The sequence below is a fragment of the Lithobates pipiens genome, unplaced genomic scaffold, assembly GCF_037356315.1.
Source record: "Lithobates pipiens isolate NorthernLeopardFrog02 unplaced genomic scaffold, aLitPip1_a1.2 Scaffold_30, whole genome shotgun sequence".
Lineage (NCBI taxonomy): Eukaryota > Metazoa > Chordata > Amphibia > Anura > Ranidae > Lithobates > Lithobates pipiens.
The window spans coordinates 138,768,042-138,785,406 of NW_027507791.1; the positions used below are offsets into that span (position 1 = coordinate 138,768,042).

Here is a 17,365-nt window from a genome sequence, read left to right on the forward strand (position 1 = left end):
GTAAATGGTCTGAGTGGGGGCTTTTTCTCATGGGAGGAGGGCCATCCCCTCACAAAGTGCCACCCTAGGCCTGGGCCTTGTCAGCCTAGGCCAAAATACAGCACCAGATTACACATTCACCAAAGCTCCACGACCCATTTATCTCTAAAAGGGACTACTTTCACTTTAAAAGAGTACACTTCCAATATACCAGTTCTCAATGGGTGGTCCCGGTGATTCCTTAGCATACCTCAAATAGAAGTATGAACAAGCCACAAACTGCCATCATAGTGCAACATGTTTATTGAAATTCAAATCCCCCTTTAAAAACTATATTCCTATACTCTCACATTAAGAAGTGCCCTTACACCGGCACCTAGTATATCCAGCATATAGCAAAGCCGTAGTCGCAGAGTCTGACATCACGTCCAGGCACTTCTGGTAATGTCACTTCCTTTTGAGTGAAACTCACGCCAGCTCAGATGGGTGGAGCAGCTGTGTTTGCGGGTTTTACTATATGCTGGATATACTAGGTGCCAGGGTAAGGGCTCTTTTTCGTTGGGTGAAGAGATGATTCCAATTTTATTCGTAGGAGATTCTGTTTTTTGGTGTTCTTGCTACTTCAAGACTAATTGACTGCTAGTACCTTCTTGACTCAATTTACAATGCAATCTATCTACAGTCTTTGCGCCATAGTACCTTTCTCAGACTAATATTTAAATATCAAGAAAGTTTACATAATAATATAACTTTAATAACAAAGCTGGTTTGCCCCAGGTTGCTTCTCCACTTAGGGCACTATGAGGATGCAGGACCCCTGGCCCTCTGTCTGTACAGTTCTGATTGGCTCTTTCGCTGATCACATGCACACTCCCAAGAAAAAATTCTTTCTAGCAATACACACCAAACTGAGCATGTGTAGCTTGCCCCAAAGCTCTGTACTACCAGAAGATGTACTACCAGAAGATGGTTTGCGGTCTGTGGAAGAAGGGGCTGGATCAGAGAAGACAGGATCAAACAGCCTTTTTACACAATACATAAGATTAACCCCTTAGGTTTCACAGGGAGTATAACAAGCATGCTTTACTGCATATACAGACTGATTTTACTGTTGTGGGTTTAGTAACGCTTTAAGACTGGTGTGGCAACAATCAGAGGCACTGTAACTGGTGTGGCAGAGATTTTGGACAGTGAGCTCCATTCACAAAAGCATTTCACATGTGGTATTTAGGTGCCCAGGCACATTTCTCCTAAATATCGCATGCTACTGTGAAACCTGCAATTCACTATACTGTTGCGGTATTTACAGCAAAATACGCACAGAAGGAAATAATTAAAGTATAACTAAAGACTTGGACAGAATGGAGAGGGATTAGGGCCCCTGTCAGTTTTTATTTCTGTCTGTGCCCTTGTTAAGGAGATTCACCCACTGTATGTCCTGTTTACCATTATCATTGAAAGTAAAAAGAAAACCCCAATTTTTGGGTTGTCCCCGAAAAGTAATAGATGGGAAATCTTCCAATGGGGACACTAGTTCAGGTGGCTGGGGGTCCCAAAAAAATTCCTTTTTAATTTTAAGAGATATCCTCTCATTCCTTTTTGGCTATGGGACAGGAAGTGAAGAGAAATCTCCGCAATGGGACAGATGGCGAAAAAACAAACAAACAAAAAAAAAACTGGCCAGTGTTATTACCCTCTTGTAACGGCACCCCTAATATAAAGGGGGTTAACGCCGTTTACGATGTTCCCTCTCCTAGACACACATCCACTCGCTACCAATATCCACAGCTAAACGACCCATTCCTATAGGAGCCGACCCCTCTGGCAAAAAGACGAGACGCACTCTGTCTCTTCTGTAGTAGAAATGACATTATTATTGAGAAACATTGTAACTTTATACACAATTCAAGGCACATGCTTTAACATGAACAAGGGCCCAGCTCCACCCACACATCCCAAGACTCAACACCTCATCCTGACGTCTGCTAGGCTTCAAACAATCCCACCCAATACACATCTTTTCACAAAGGGTTGGCAGACAGTCTGTCTGGCACTTTACAATACACACAAGGACAGACTTAAATGAACAATAGAAATGCAAAACAACTTAATTCCTCACAGCAATGATACTTAACCCCCATATACAGTATACATCCAATCTATATACAATGTATATACAGCCTTGAATATGGCTTTCACAGACCATATCGGGGGATTCTTTTATTCACCCTGTGTCCAAAGTGACCCCACTGTCACACATCTCCCCTTTCGGCAGGGGACTAACAGAGGAGGGGACCCCAGATGGGTTGACTCCGCAGTTAGCCCATGGGTCCATTCTTCCAATACTGGATAACCCATCAACATTGCACTAGGAGCCCGGGAGGGCGTCAGTTTGCCGGGACAACCCATCAGCATTGCCGTTTTGCTTACCGGGTCGGTAGCTGATGGTGAAGTTGTAAGGTTGTAGGGCTAAGCTCTACCGCAGCAACCTGCCATTATCTCCGGAGACCCGGTTAAGCCAGACCAATGGGTTGTGGTCGGTGACCAGTGAAAATTCCTGTCCGTATAAGTAAGGGTTCAGCTTTTTAAGGGCCCAGACCAGGGCCAAACACTCCTTCTCCACTGCCGCATAGCTCACTTCCCGGGGTAATAGTTTTCTACTCAGGTATGCGACAGGGTGTTCTCCTCCATCCTCCCCAACTTGGCTCAGCACCGCCCCCAGTCCAAACATGGAAGCATCTGTGTGGACAAGAAAACGTTTGTTAGGTACTGGGGGAGCCAAGACGGGGGCATTTACAAGTGCTTGCTTGAGGGCTAGAAACGCGGATTCACAAGCTGGAGACCAGAGGACTTGGCTAGGTAAATTCTTTTTCGTCAGGTCAGTCAGGGGTTTGGCGATAGCACTATAATTAGGGACAAAACGTCGGTAGTACCCTGCAGTTCCCAAGAAGGCCAATACCTGGGTCTTAGTACGGGGCGTGGGCCAGTTAGCTACTGCCTCTACCTTGGCTGACTCGGGTCTCTGGTTCCCACACCCCACTCGGTGTCCCAGGTACTGCACCTCCGCCATCCCTAGATGGCACTTGTCTGGTTTCAAGGTCAGGCCTGCGGGCCGAATTTTGTCCAGAACCACTCCTACGTGAACCAGGTGCTCCTCCCAAGACCCACTGTAGATCGCAATGTCACCCAGATATGCACATGCAAAATCCTGGAAGCCATCGAGGAGCCTATCCACCATATGTTGGAAGGTCGCCGGGGCATTTTTCATTCCAAATGGCATGACCTTAGACTGGTACAGGCCAAATGGGGTAACAAATGCCGACTTGGGGATAGCATCCTCGGCCAGGGGGATCTGCCAATAACCTTTACACAGGTCTATTATAGTTAAATAACGTCCCCTGGCTATACGATCTAGTAGTTCGTCTACCCTGGGCATCGGGTAGGCATCGGTGGTGGTCTTCTCGTTGAGTTGCCTGTAGTCCACGCAGAACCGTGTAGTCCCGTCTTTCTTAGGCACCAGGACTACAGGCGAGGACCAAGGGCTGTCAGAAGGCTCAATGACTCCTAACTGAATCATCTCCTGTATCTCCTTCCGCATTTCCTCTCGGACTGCTTCAGAGATACGGTAGGGGGGCTGGCGGAGGGGTGCTTGTCCAGGGGTCTCTACCTTATGTACAGCCAGGGTCGTATAGCCCGGTCTTTGGGAGAACGTCGCCTATTTCTCCCACAGAAGCCGCTTAGCCTGTTCCTTCTTTGTGGGGCTTAACTGGTCTCCTAGCTGTACAAGGCTAATGAGGTCAGTCTGGGGCTCTCTCTCTAGTAAGTCAGGGAGGGGTAAATCTTCTGAGTCGTCCGCAGCAGGGGCACATACTGCAGCAACATCCTCCTGCCGTTCCTGATACTCCTTCAGCATGTTCACATGAAAGGTTCGCTGGATTCTTTCATCTGCACAGCTGGCAATGACATGGGTAGTATCACATACCTGGGCTACTACTTTATAAGGGCCCTGCCAAGATGCCTGCATCTTGTTGGTCTTCACAGGCTTGAGCACTAAGACCTTCTGCCCAACCTGGAAGACCCGCTGTCGGGCCCCCCGGTCGTACCATCTCTTCTGTCTTCCCTGGGCCACCTGGAGATTCTCTCTTACCATCAGAGACAGTTGCTCCATGCGGTCCCTGAGTTCCAGAACATAGGGTACTATGGGGGTCCCTTCTTGCTCTGTCTCCCTCCCAGTGTCCTCTGATGAGATCAAGGGGTCCGCGGACCCTTCTTCCATAGAGCAATTCGAAGGGCGAGAACCCAGTAGATTCCTGGGGTACCTCTCTGTACGCAAATAACAGGTGAGGCAGGAATCTCTCCCAGTCTCTGCAAGAGTCCGAAAAGGTCCTCAGCATTTGCTTGAGGGTCCCGTTAAAGCGTTCGCAGACACCATTAGTCTGGGGGTGGTAGGGGGAGCTCAGTAAGGGCTTAATATTGCACACCTTCCACAACTGCCGGGTGAGTACCGCGGTAAACTGGGTTCCCTGGTCAGAGAGAATCTCCTTAGGGAACCCCACTCTGGTAAAAATCTTAACCAGGGCATCAGCTACTGTCTCTGCTTCAATGTTGGACATAGCTACTGCCTCTGGGTAACGGGTGGCGTAGTCCACCACGGTGAGAATATACTTCTTTCCGGATGGACTAGGCCGGGCCAGGGGACCCACAATGTCAACGGCTATGCGGTAAAAAGGCTCCCCAATAATAGGCATGGACATGAGTTTAGCCTTAGGGTGGTCCCCCCTCTTCCCTATCGGTTGACATGTGTCACACGTTTTGCAGTATTGTCGCACATCCTGGCTCAAATTGGGCCAGAAGAAATTCTGTGTGATCCTATGGGCCGTGCGACGGAACCCTAGATGTCCTGCTAGCGGCACATCATGCCCGATTCGCAGAATCTCCAGCTGGTATTTCTTAGGTACCACCAGCTGTCGTTTCTGCGAAGGGGTCTTACTTCTCTGAGATGGCTTAGGGATCCTATACAGTCTATCCCCATCCCATTCAAACAGCTCCCCATCTATTCCCCTTTCCTGAGTATCTGCCTTAGCCCTATACTTGTGTAAGGTCGGGTCCTCCCGAGTTTCCCTCCCGAATGCTTCTGGGGTATCCCAGCCTAGGCGCGCCTGATCTAAGGTACGTGTCGGGGAGGATAGTCTCACCTGGGTCTCTGCAGCAAGCGGGCCGGTTCCAGCAGTACGTGTCTGTGCACGGGTAGTCACAGGGTTGACTTCATCGGGGCCCATCGGGGTGTAAGCAGAAAGGAGGGGGGCCAAATCATTCCCCAGTAGTACATCCGCATGCAAGTCCTTCATCACCCCCACATTCACGTGTCCCGAACCAACCCCCCAATCCAGGTGAACACGGGCCACGGGTAGCCGGAAGATGGTACCTCCCGCTACTCTTACGGCTACAGTGTCTCCGGTGTGTTGGCTCTCTGGGATGAGGTTCTTCTGTAGTAGGGTCATGGTAGCGCCGCTATCACGTAAGCCATTGGCTACCGTTCCATTAACCCTGCCTGTGTTGTTGCCTGTTGTCCCGGTTAGCTGCTTGTATTGGATCAGCCTCGTGCAGGACGCCCCAATGGTCTTCCTCCTCAACGCAGTGGGCCGCAGGCATGGGTGTGCGGGGGCTCCCCCTTGCTGGTTGTCTCCATGACTGGGACTGGATGGCTGGATTTAATGGACAGTTTGGCTTTTTGTGCCCTAGCTGTTTACATCCGAAACACCTGATGGGTTGTGCAAAGTCCTGGGAGTTGAACCTGGGCTGCTGAGGATAAGTGGCCGCTGGGGTTGGTGCTGAAGCTGTGTTAGAGGCTGATAAACTGGGCCGAGATGGTGGATAGCGCTCGCTTCCGCCTGACCTTCGAGAGTCCAGATATTCATCGGCCAAAGTAGCCGCTTGCTGTACAGTCCGTGGTTTCTTATCTCGTACCCAATCCCGTAGTACCGGAGGGGTGTGGTTAAAGAACTGTTCTAAGAGTACTAGTTGGGTGATGTCCTCTATGGTATGAGCGTGGCTTCCCTGGATCCAGCCCTTAAGGTCTCGCTGCAGACGATGTGCCCACTCCACGTATGTTATGTGGGTTTGTTTCCGGGATTCTCGAAACTTAATCCGGCTGGCTTCGGGTGTAATGGCAAATCGGGCTAGCAGAGCTTCTTTTACCCGGTCATAGTCTTTAGCGTCCTCATCCTCCAGGGCCCGATACGCATCCGCCGCTCTGCCAGTAAGGCGACCCAATCTTGGGGCAGTACTTCATGTATCTGGCATAGTCTCTCAAAGTCCTGCAGGAATGCTTCAATTTCCTCCTCTCCCTCCTTAAATAGTTTGAACGCCCGAAAGGGCAACTTACGGACAGGCACTGCATCTTTAGGTGTTGTCTCCGATTGCCGTATTTCTGCCATTCTCTGCTCATGTTGCCGCTCTAGTTCTCTCTCCTGTCGCTCATCCTGAAGCTGGATGTCTCTAATGGCATTCTGTATGGCGGTCTCTGATGGGTTAGCACCATATAATGCCACCCGCTGTCGAACTCGTTGCTGAAACAAGTCTTCAACTGACCGGGGTCCTGCATCCCCATCCCTCTGATCCATCTCGGTTAGTTCCCTGATCAAGGTGGCCTTGTTCTTTGTCCCACTGGTCCCTCCACGGCTCTCAAGTAAGTCTTTCAGTGTGGCTTTCCTGCAGGCTGCATAGCTGGTCATTTACTGTGGTGGTTTGAAGTGTCCCAGTAACTGGAGGGAAGATCCCACTGCTGCCACCAATGTAACGGCACCCCTAATATAAAGGGGGTTAACGCCGTTTACGATGTTCCCTCTCCTAGACACACATCCACTCGCTACCAATATCCACAGCTAAACGACCCTTTCCTATAGGAGCCGACCCCTCTGGCAAAAAGACGAGACGCACTCTGTCTCTTCTGTAGTAGGAATGACTTTATTATTGAGAAACATTGTAACTTTATACACAATTCAAGGCACATGCTTTAACATGAACAAGGGCCCAGCTCCACCCACACATCCCAAGACTCAACACCTCATCCTGACGTCTGCTAGGCTTCAAACGATCCCACCCAATACACATCTTTTCACAAAGGGTTGGCAGACAGTCTGTCTGGCACTTTACAATACACACAAGGACAGACTTAAATGAACAATAGAAATGCAAAACAACTTAATTCCTCACAGCAATGATACTTAACCCCCATATACAGTATACATCCAATCTATATACAATGTATATACAGCCTTGAATATGGCTATCACAGACCATATCGGGGGTTTCTTTTTTATTCACCCTGTGTCCAAAGTGACCCCACTGTCACACCTCTCTTATTCTATCCAAAATGAAAAAATACGTTTTGGTCATAGTCCTACTTTAACTACTTCCGGACCCGCTGCACGCTGATGTACGTCCCTACTTTGGGGACGGATATCGTTGTTATGACAGCAGCTATCTACCATAACCCCGGTATCCCCGTGTTCGGCCGGTGGTCCGACACAAGACAAAAGTGGTCTCTGCGGTGTATTCGCCGCAAGAACACTTTTATCTATGGCGGGAGAGGGCCCCCCTCCCACCGAGATCCAGTGTCTTCCAGCGTTTACTGGAGCCGCCAGCAGCGGTGTAGGAGGCGATCGCGTCTGTTGCCTGGGCTGACATGGAGACGAGTGAGGGGACGATGGCCCCCACTCGTCTCCATGACACTGCAGGGCGGAAGCGAGGTCCCTTCCACCCATAGCTTTTAAATGGGGCATTTTATATATATTTTTTTTTTTTATGACAAAAAAAAAAAGTTATTGCATTTTAGTGTAAATATGAGATTTGAGGTCTTTTTGACCCCAGATCTCAGATTTAAGAAGTCCTGTCATGCTTTTTTTCTATTACAAGGTATGTTTGCATTCCTTGTAATAGGAATAGGATTTTTTTTTAAGCACACATGTGAGGTATCGTGGCGATCGGTAGAGCGAGAGCAATAATTCTAGACCTCCTCTGTAGCGCAAAACATGCAACCGGTAGAATTTTGAAATGTCCGATATGTCCGCCATAATGTCGCAGTCACAATAAAAATTGCTGATCGCCGACATTACTAGTAAAAAAAAAAGATTAATAAAAATGCCATAAAAGTATCCCCTATCTTGTAAACGCTATAATTTTTTCAAAATTGTCGCTCCTTTTTTTGTTTATAGCGCAAAAAATAAAAACCTCAGGGGTGATCAAATACCAAAAGAAAGCTCTATTTGTGGGGGAAAAAAGAATGTCAATTTTGTTTGGGAGCCACTTAGCACGACCCACAATTGTCAGTTAAAGCGTCGCAGTGCCGAATCGCAAAAAGTGGTCTGGTCTTTGGCCAGCAAAATGGTCTGGTCTGAAAGTGGTTAAAGAGGCTACAGTATGGGATCATTGCTGTTTGGTCTGCAGCTTCTGTGTTTGATTCCTGTGTTTGACCTCTGATCCCAACCCAGCTTGCTTCTGACCTGCGTTTGTCTGCTACCTGCACCGACCTCAGCTTGTCGCTGGATTCTGCTTATGCCTCCTGTTTTTGCCTGATCTACCTCCCGTTGCTGACTTGGCTTGTGACCCAACTATCCTGCTGTATACAGTCTATGCCTGTTGCTGTCCTGGCTTGACTGACCCTGCCTCCTGCTCATCCAGTCTGTTACAGCTTTTCAGTCCAGAAAGCTCTTATCTGGCTCCTGCTTCTGGCTGCTTACCCACAGTCTGCCAGCCAAGCGCCATGCCAGCTCATCTGCCACCAGCCTGTTCTGCTGCCACATCCGCCTGCTACCGCCACGCCACTCTTCCGTGGCTGCTCTCTCACTACCAGTGGCCCTCGAGCCAAGGCTGTACGAAAGGCCTTCCTCCTTCACATCAGGCTCACTGAACAGGTACACGACGGTATGATTTTAACTGGATGTTAAGGAGCAGGCAGCCACCGGCGTCCTTAACAACCAGTAACTGACATGGTTGTTAAGAAGCGATGAGTCATCAGCTGCCAGCGGGGTTCCCCGTTGAGACAGCTGAATGTGAAGAAAATTAATTAAATGCTTGCATAAAAGAATCATGGAAAAAAAATGGCGTGGGGCCCCCCCCTCCAATCCATGCCAGGGGCTTTGGGTCTGGTATGGTTTTTATGGGGAACCCATGTGCCAACCCTTTTTATTTTTATTTGAAATTGCATGGGGTCCCCCTAAAATCCATAACAGATGCTTACCCAAAGCAAGCGGTTTCTTTGGGACAGGGGGGCTCCTCCTCATGTTTTTGCGGTCTGGGGGCTTATCAGAATCTGGAAGCTGCCTTTTTACAAGGGGTCCCCAGATCCTGACCTCCTCCTGTCAATGACATAGTATCTCTGCTCATTCACAAAAAAAAGTTCTCAAAAAGTAAAAAAAAAAAAAGGCTGACTGTTTTTGACAAGTCCTTTTACTGAAGGAGAAAATGATCATGATGACCACCAACCCGGTCTGACAGCTCCGTTGCCTTCTGCTGCTAAATAAACTAAGAGGTGATGTCACTGGGTGGCCCTGCCCCCTTATAGCGGCACCAACCGGGCCATACCCCATACTCATTCACATGGGGGGCCAGGATCTAGGGGCCACCTTGTTAAAGAGGACTGCCAATTTCCGATAAGCCCTCTGCCTACAGACCCCAAGAACCACCCGCTACCAACATGGAGATAAGGTGCTTTGGGGCGCAGGGGAGGCCCTCTACCCCAAAGCACTCCCCCCCCTCATGTTGACCGCACGTTGGCTTGTATTGTTAAGCTCGTTGTCGCCCCCCCCCCCCCCCTTCCTGACCTGCTGGGCTGCATATTTGAATGTGTCTAGTATGGATCTTGGAGGGGGAAACCACGCAGTTTATTTTTTGGCATGGGGGATCGCTGCTGACAGCTGATGACTCATTGGTTGTTAAGGACATGGCGCCTGCCTGCAGTTGTGGGTCTTTGGCCTGAGAAGAGACCCGAATCTTTGTTTGCAGTGCTTATATTGGTTTACAAATAGATATGCTTTTTTTTTTTTTTTCTTCTGGGGGGTGTTCATATAGCCCAAACCCACACCCCACTAAGGCTGTGATTTACTGAGTATAGTTTTGCATTAAAGGCCCATACACGCGATACGAAAATCGGAAGTAAAATTTCGTCTGATCTGCCGATTTTCGGATCGTTGGTATGGCTTTTGACAGCTGATTCAGTTTTTTTCATCCGACAAAAGCTGGATGTGCAGATTATAAAATTTTTGTTGTACATGAACTCAACATCCAATTTTCGTTTTAATTAGTACGGTTGTCGTATGAAAAAATCGTAAGAACAAGACTACGCATGCTCAGAAACAAAAGAATACATACAAAACTCAACACATTACATCATTTCTGAAGTTGTATTCTGTTATCTGTGAATTTTTGTATGGTGAGTAAGCTCTTCGCTTTCGACATGAGACTTGCATACGACAAAAACGGACGTCCAGTCGTCCGAAAATCTGATCGTGTGTTTTTGTGGGCATGGTTTTTCTTTGTGCGCTGCCTTTTTGGATTGTGTATTAATTTTGTCTGTTTTCGCTTATGATCCTGCAATTTATCTTTTTAGGGGTTTGGGGCAAGGAGCTCTGATCACCAAAAAGGTTTGTCATGGTTGTTCGCTTGATTTATATCCCTGCTTTTCTACCTTGTAGATTGTAAGCTCTTTTGAGCAGGGCCCTTCTAACTATATTGTCAAATGCTGGAGCGTCATTTCCATTTTTTTTTTTTTTGCCCAAGTACATAAACCACTTCAATACAAGAAACTTTCCCCCCTTCAGTGCTGTTGCTTTTTAAATGACAATTGCACGGTCATGCTACACTGTACCCAAACAACATTTTTATAATTTTGTTCCCACAAATAGAGCTTTCGTGTGGTGGTATTTGATCACCTTTGGAATTTTTATTTTCTGCTAAAATAAAAAATATAAGACCGAAAAGTTTTTCTTAGTTTCTGTTACAAAACTTTGTAAATATGTTTTCTCCTTCACTGATAAGGTGGCATTGATGGACACCAATGAGGTGGAACTGATGAGCACTGGATAAGCGGCACTGATGGGCATCACTGATAAGGAGGCACTGGCAGGCATTAGTGTTGGGCATTGATTGGCATCAATTGTGGGCACTGATTGGCATCCCTGGTGGCCATGGGTGGCATACCTGGTGGTCACAAGTGGTGGGCATCCACGGGGGGTGGCTGCACTTATAAACAATCAGCGCAAATCCCCCCGTCAAAGGAGCAGCCAATCAGCTTTCCTCTACTTGGGTCTGACAGACGCAAGTGAGGAAAAGCTGCTACATGGCTTTTCCTGTTTACCACGTGATCAGCTGTGATTGGACACAGCTGATCACATGGTAAAGAGCCTCCATCAGACTCTTTACCTAGATCGGAGTTGTGTTGTGTCAGACTGACACGCCACACCACCGATCAGCACGCCGGCTCGTTATCCTGATGACATCTGGTCAGGAAAACTAAACCACTTTACGCACGTCATATTGCTATATGGCGAGCGGGAAATGGTTAATGTACCAAATGTTTATGCTAATGTTGAAATAAAAAGTTGAATCTTTTTTGCTTTGTGTTTGACTTGTGCAAACTATAAATACATATTATATATATGCAAACTATTCATATCCCTTGAAATCTGTATTAAATCTAGTTGCATATAAAAGTATTTGGTTGTGCACACATGCAAGTTCTTGAAAAGAAATTGTAATGGGGGGGAGGGGGAAGAAAAAGGAAGGAAAGATATATATATTTTTTTAAATCCCTGCTCCAATGCTGAATTTCAGGGCTTTATTATTTTTTATTGACTAGTTAAACCATGAAATATGTCAACTAAATGTGAATTCTCTGTAAGCACCATATTTAAAAGAAAAAAAAAAGGGGGTGTGATGTCCCCCCAAAATCCATACCAGGCCCTTTGGGTCTGGCGTAGATTTTAATAGGGATGGGCTGAACACCCCCCCGGTTCGGTTTGCACCAGAACACCTCGAACAAGCAAAAAGTTCTAGCGAACATGCGAATGCTATTAAAGTCTATGGGACAGGAACCTGAAAAGTCCTAATTTTAAAGGCTTATATGCAAGTTATTGCCATAAAGTGTATGGGAACTCTGTTACTGACCTAGGGGACATGTATCGATGCAACAAAAAGTTTTTCAAATTATCATTTTTAAAGGAGCAGTGATTTTAAAGATGCTTAAAAATGTAATATTCCTTTTATATATCGGGCCTGGGGGCCACCCCTAAGTCTGCCTATAAAGTGGTGCATATGTGCGATGTGTAGAACATGCTGCAGCAATAATGCCATTTCTAAAGGAAAAAATGTTATGTAAACTTGCTTGCGGCTGTAATGTATTGCCGGCTCCTGGCAATATAGATGGAGGGGAAAAGAACGCACCCCAGTCCATGCCAGGCCCTTTGGGTCTGCTGTGGATTTTAGGGGGAACCACATGTAAAAAAAAAAAAAGAAAAATCCATACCAGACCCTTAGCTGAGGATGCAGCCTGGCAGGTCAGGATGGGGGAGGGGGGCAAGCAAATTAAAACATTTAAATTAAATAAGAACACTATAAAATTAGCCCACTTTTTTTCTATATTCCGAAAGATATTGCTATGCCAAGTAAATTGATATGTGATAAAATAAATGTAGCGCTAAAGACATGTACTTATATAAATGAGAAATCAAGTGGCAAAGATTGAAACAATAAATTATAATAGTGGTCCTACAATGGTGATAGTAAACCGTCAATGCACACAAATAAAATCTTGTGAAATAAAAACATCAATTGTGCCCGTGTAACAAAATGGAATGTGAAACAAAGTCCATATAATGCATGCATAAAAAGTGGAAAAAGGTTCTATACTCCATTTCCGGATGAGCTGGCACATATCCGGTCTTGATACACCAGTTGGTATGCTTGTAAACACTTCCAAACAGTGGGATATGAGAGGTAGGGCACTCTTACCAGATATGGTGGACACACATACCGTACGGCAGTGGGTAAAACAAGCTCATAATCCTGCTGAGAATATCACACTGGAGATGATGTTCAATGGACCATTCCAAACCATAGGACCGGAAAGGACCGACAGCCAGCAGTCAGATGGATCCAAGACCCGTCCATGAGAGAATGGTGAATGGTAGGCAGAATCCAAATGGAAGAAAAAGGTGCTCCACATGGTGTAGATCAACCCAACATAATTTTATTGGGGCATAAAAAAAATTCACAATATGCAAGACATGCGATTAAAAGTGATCACAATAAAATTAGATAAAAGCAATGTGAGGGGCAAAAAATTAACAAACCCGACTCATTTCGACTGCAAAGTCTTCAACAGGAGGCATCAAGTATTTTGATACCCAATGTGTCATGCTTCAAAATTATGCCCGCTGTGGAATGGCGACAAACTTTGGCACTTGAATCTCATTGGCAACGTTTAAAATTTTCAACAGGCTACCAGTTTTGAGTTAGAGGAGGTCTAGTACTAGAATTATTGCTCTCGTTTGTTTTTTATATTTTTACTCTGCCCTTTTAAAGGAAAAAAAAAAAATTGGATCACTTTTATTCATATTACAAGGAATGTAAACATCCCTTGTAATAGAAAAAAAAAGCATGACAGGACCTCTTAAATATGAGATCTGGGGTCAAAAAGACCTCAGATCTCATATTTACACTTCAAAGCAATGAAAAAAGTGTCCCTTTTTTAAGGCTGTTGGGCAGAAGTGACGTTTGACGTGGGGGGCATCGTTCCCTCACTCAACTTCTTGCCTGTCGGGGAATAGCATTGAATCGTCTCCACCACTACCGACGGATCCGGTAAGCAACGGAAATGACCGGGACGTGGGCACTGTCAATCACGCCACCTGACGGACCTGAAAAATAGCAAAAATAATGCTCCACCTCGATGAGAGGCCTTCTGCCGACTGCTCTCTTCACTTTGATAGCTCTTAAAAATAGGCAAGGGTGGGGCCACCCGGGGACATAACCGGGTGACCTCGCTCCCTTCTGTCGTGATGTGTGTTTTTTGTTTTGTGTGTTTTTGTTTTTTAATAAAGGATTTGTCTAAAACTGTCTCTTGTGGTTTTTACTTTTTTGACACTTTTTGTTGGTGAATGGGTAGGAGTATGATGTACCCAATATTCATTCACATGGGGGGGATCTGCGGGGCCACCTTGTTAAAGGGGGGCTTCCAGATTCTGATAAGCCTCCGCCTGTAGACCGTGGCAACCACCTCCAGGGTTTTCGGGAAGAGGCCCTTGTCCCCATCGACATGGGAAGAAGGTGCTTTGAGGTGGGGTGGAGCAGAGCCCCCCATGTTGCAGTGACCTAGTATGGTTCAGGAGGGTAAGGGGGGGCACTTGTCCCCCCCCCCTCTCCCATCCTGACCTACCAGGCTGTTTGCTCAGATAAGGGTCTGGTTTTGATTTTGGGGGGGACCCCAAGCCGTTTTTTTTTTGGCCACTAGGTGTATGACCATTGGATGTACTTCAAGTACATTCCTGCTTACACAAAAGAAGCACTCGTCACTGGTTCATTAAGTAAATCTGAACAGAAATGCAAATGCAGTGGTTACTTTTAGTGAAAACCATGTTTTCCAACTACTGGTAGATCCCTGGATTTATACTATACGCTTAGGTTGAACTGACTATGCAAAACTTTTTTTACATTGTAAGCTCTCCCCATTTTGTAAAGTGCTACACAAATGGTTAGTAAAAGAAAAATAAAACCGCGCTGAAACCCTCAAAAAAACAATTCCTCTTTCTTAGTTTTTCCTCTTGCACGATAAAATATCAAGCAAGAAAAAATAGGTATTTTCCTCAAATAAATATCCCCAAAAAGTTCATCTTAAGCCGCGTACACACGGGCGGACTGTCTGGCCAACTAAGTCCATCAGACAATCCGACGGACAGTCCGTCCTACTTTTGAATGAACGGACTTGACCACACACGATGAACAGACAGTCCGTTGAAAGCTTGCGCGATGACGTGTACAGCACGTACGACGGGACTAGAAATACGACGTCCAATACACTGCAATGCAACCTTCGGCCGTGTAAATCCTTTCTGAGCATGCGCCATACTTAGTCCGTCCAACTTGCCTACTCACGAGCGGACTGTCCGCTGAAACCAAAGTTGGACGGACAATATTACGGAAATTCCGAAAGACTTAGTCCGCCAGACTGTCCGCTGAAAAAGTCTGCTGAAGCCCACACACGAGCGGACTGTCCGCTGAAATGTGTTTCAGCGGACTAAGTTGGACAGACAGTCCGCCCGTGTGTACGCGGCCTTAGACATAAATACAAATAGTCCAAAAAATTACAAATGAATGTTTCACAAAATATAAGGTTGCTGCTCCACAGTGGGATACACACACACATAAGTATATATAGAAAAATGAACAAAAGAGCTGCGCCAAATAATCTAAAAAAAAATAAAAAATTATAAAGAAGAGTCCATGAAAACTGTATGTTATCCAAAAAAGGAAAACTATCGCACCACAGTGATTCCACACTTCCTTATCGCTATAGTGTCCCACCACCGACAAAACAGTGCGCTTACCAGATGGTAAAAGCACAAGGAGCGTTTAAAGTACCAAGCCACAGGCAGCTCCTCGCTTCCACCGAACACTTTATCCTTGATCCCTCAGGAACGAATGATCCATACACTGTAGCCGCTCCACAATCTCATAAGTAACCCAGGTACACGTTCGTAATATAAAAAGAAAAGAAGCCTCCCATAGTGTAAAAAACTTCAATGCTTGTTTAATTAGTAGAAATACACTTACATAAAAGCGAACGTTTTTCGCATGTAAAATCAAACCGCCCGGAAAAAAACAAGAGCCCGTCCTCCTCTCGTAAAAAAAAGGGGTGACGTCACAGGGCACGCTGTGACGTTACCACGTGTTACGAGAGGAGGACGGGCTCTCGTTTTTTTCCCGGCCGGTTTGATTTTACATGCGAAAAACGTTCGCTTTTATGTAAGTGTACTTCTACTAATTAAACAAGCATTGAAGTTTTTTACACTATGGGAGGCTTCTTTTCTTTTTATATTACGAACGTGTACCTGGGTTACTTATGAGATTGTGGAGCGGCTACAGTGTATGGATCGTTCGTTCCTGAGGGATCAAGGATAAAGTGTTCGGTGGAAGTGAGGAGCTGCCGGTGGCTTGGTACTTTAAACGCTCCTTGTGCTTTTACCATCTGGTAAGCGCACTGTTTTGTCGGTGGTGGGACACTATAGCGATAAGGAAGTGTGGAATCACTGTGGTGAGATCGTTTTCCTTTTTTGGATAACATACAGTTTTCATGGACTCTTCTTTATAATTTTTTTTTTTTATATTATTTGGCGCAGCTCTTTTGTTCATTTTTCTACAAATGGTTAGTGCTATATAAATCCAGTATAATTCTAATAGCTTTTATAGGAAGATGCCAATGAAAGATGATTGCCAACTTTAGGTATATGCATTGCACAGCAGAGTAATAAGGATGTGTCTTACACAGGAGATTGGCCCTACAATAGTTGGAGATGAAAGTTCTGATCCGGAGTTGATGGAGAAGCTTGGAGCCACCAGAAGAACTGTACTTGGGAATAATTTGTAAGTGTATCCAGGAGGACAGACTCAAGACCATCGTTTTATAAAGTAGACATACCATGTTTGCAAGACCTGTGAAATTTTTTGAAATATAACGTGGTTAATGCATTCTCTTTTCTATTCTAGTGCAGAATATTTTGTAAATGAGCCTCCACGTGTGACACTGAACAAACTGGAGAATTTAGGATACCGTGTTGTTAGTATGACAGGAGTTGGGCAGACTCTTGTATGGTGCCTACATAAGGAGTAGACATGCTGTGCCTCACCAGCACCAAAGACTGCTTCAGATGCCCATGTGAACAGCATCTTGTGATCCTGAAGAATTTTTCACAATGATCAGTCCAAGATGGGGTTGCTGAGTTTAAAAAGAAGTATAATCCTTACACATAAGTTTGGACCTTGCTTCCATGTTGCATTGGTGAATTTACCACAACAATATTAATATAATGCCGGAGTCGATTCATGTTTTTATGGCTTGATTTCTTATGTTCCTTCAGTGTGATTAACACATTTTGTATTTCTATTTCTTTCTTTTTTTATAAAAAATGTCTTTAACCACTTCAATACCAGGCACTCCCCCCCCCCCCCCCCTCCTGCCCAGGCCAATTTTTAGCTTTCAGCGCTGTCACACTTTGAATGACAATTGAGCAGTCAAGCAACACTTTACCCAAACAAAATTGTTATTTTCTTCCCACAAATAGAGCTTTCTTTTGGTGGTATTTGATCAAATAGGTTTTTATTTTTTGCGCTG

General features: G+C 45.7%; 1 protein-coding gene across 1 annotated transcript in view; it reads left to right on the forward strand.

Annotated features, from left to right (window-relative positions):
- The window catches only part of GCHFR (GTP cyclohydrolase I feedback regulator), a 66,202-nt gene extending 49,129 nt beyond the window's left edge, over positions 1-17,073 (forward strand). Inside the window, exons 2-3 of the mRNA XM_077464905.1 lie at positions 16,523-16,617; positions 16,741-17,073. Of these exons, the coding sequence (XP_077321031.1) occupies positions 16,523-16,617; positions 16,741-16,864 (219 nt within the window). The 3' untranslated portion in view covers positions 16,865-17,073. The remainder of the gene's footprint in view (positions 1-16,522; positions 16,618-16,740) is intronic.
- The last annotated feature ends 292 nt before the right edge of the window (positions 17,074-17,365 follow it).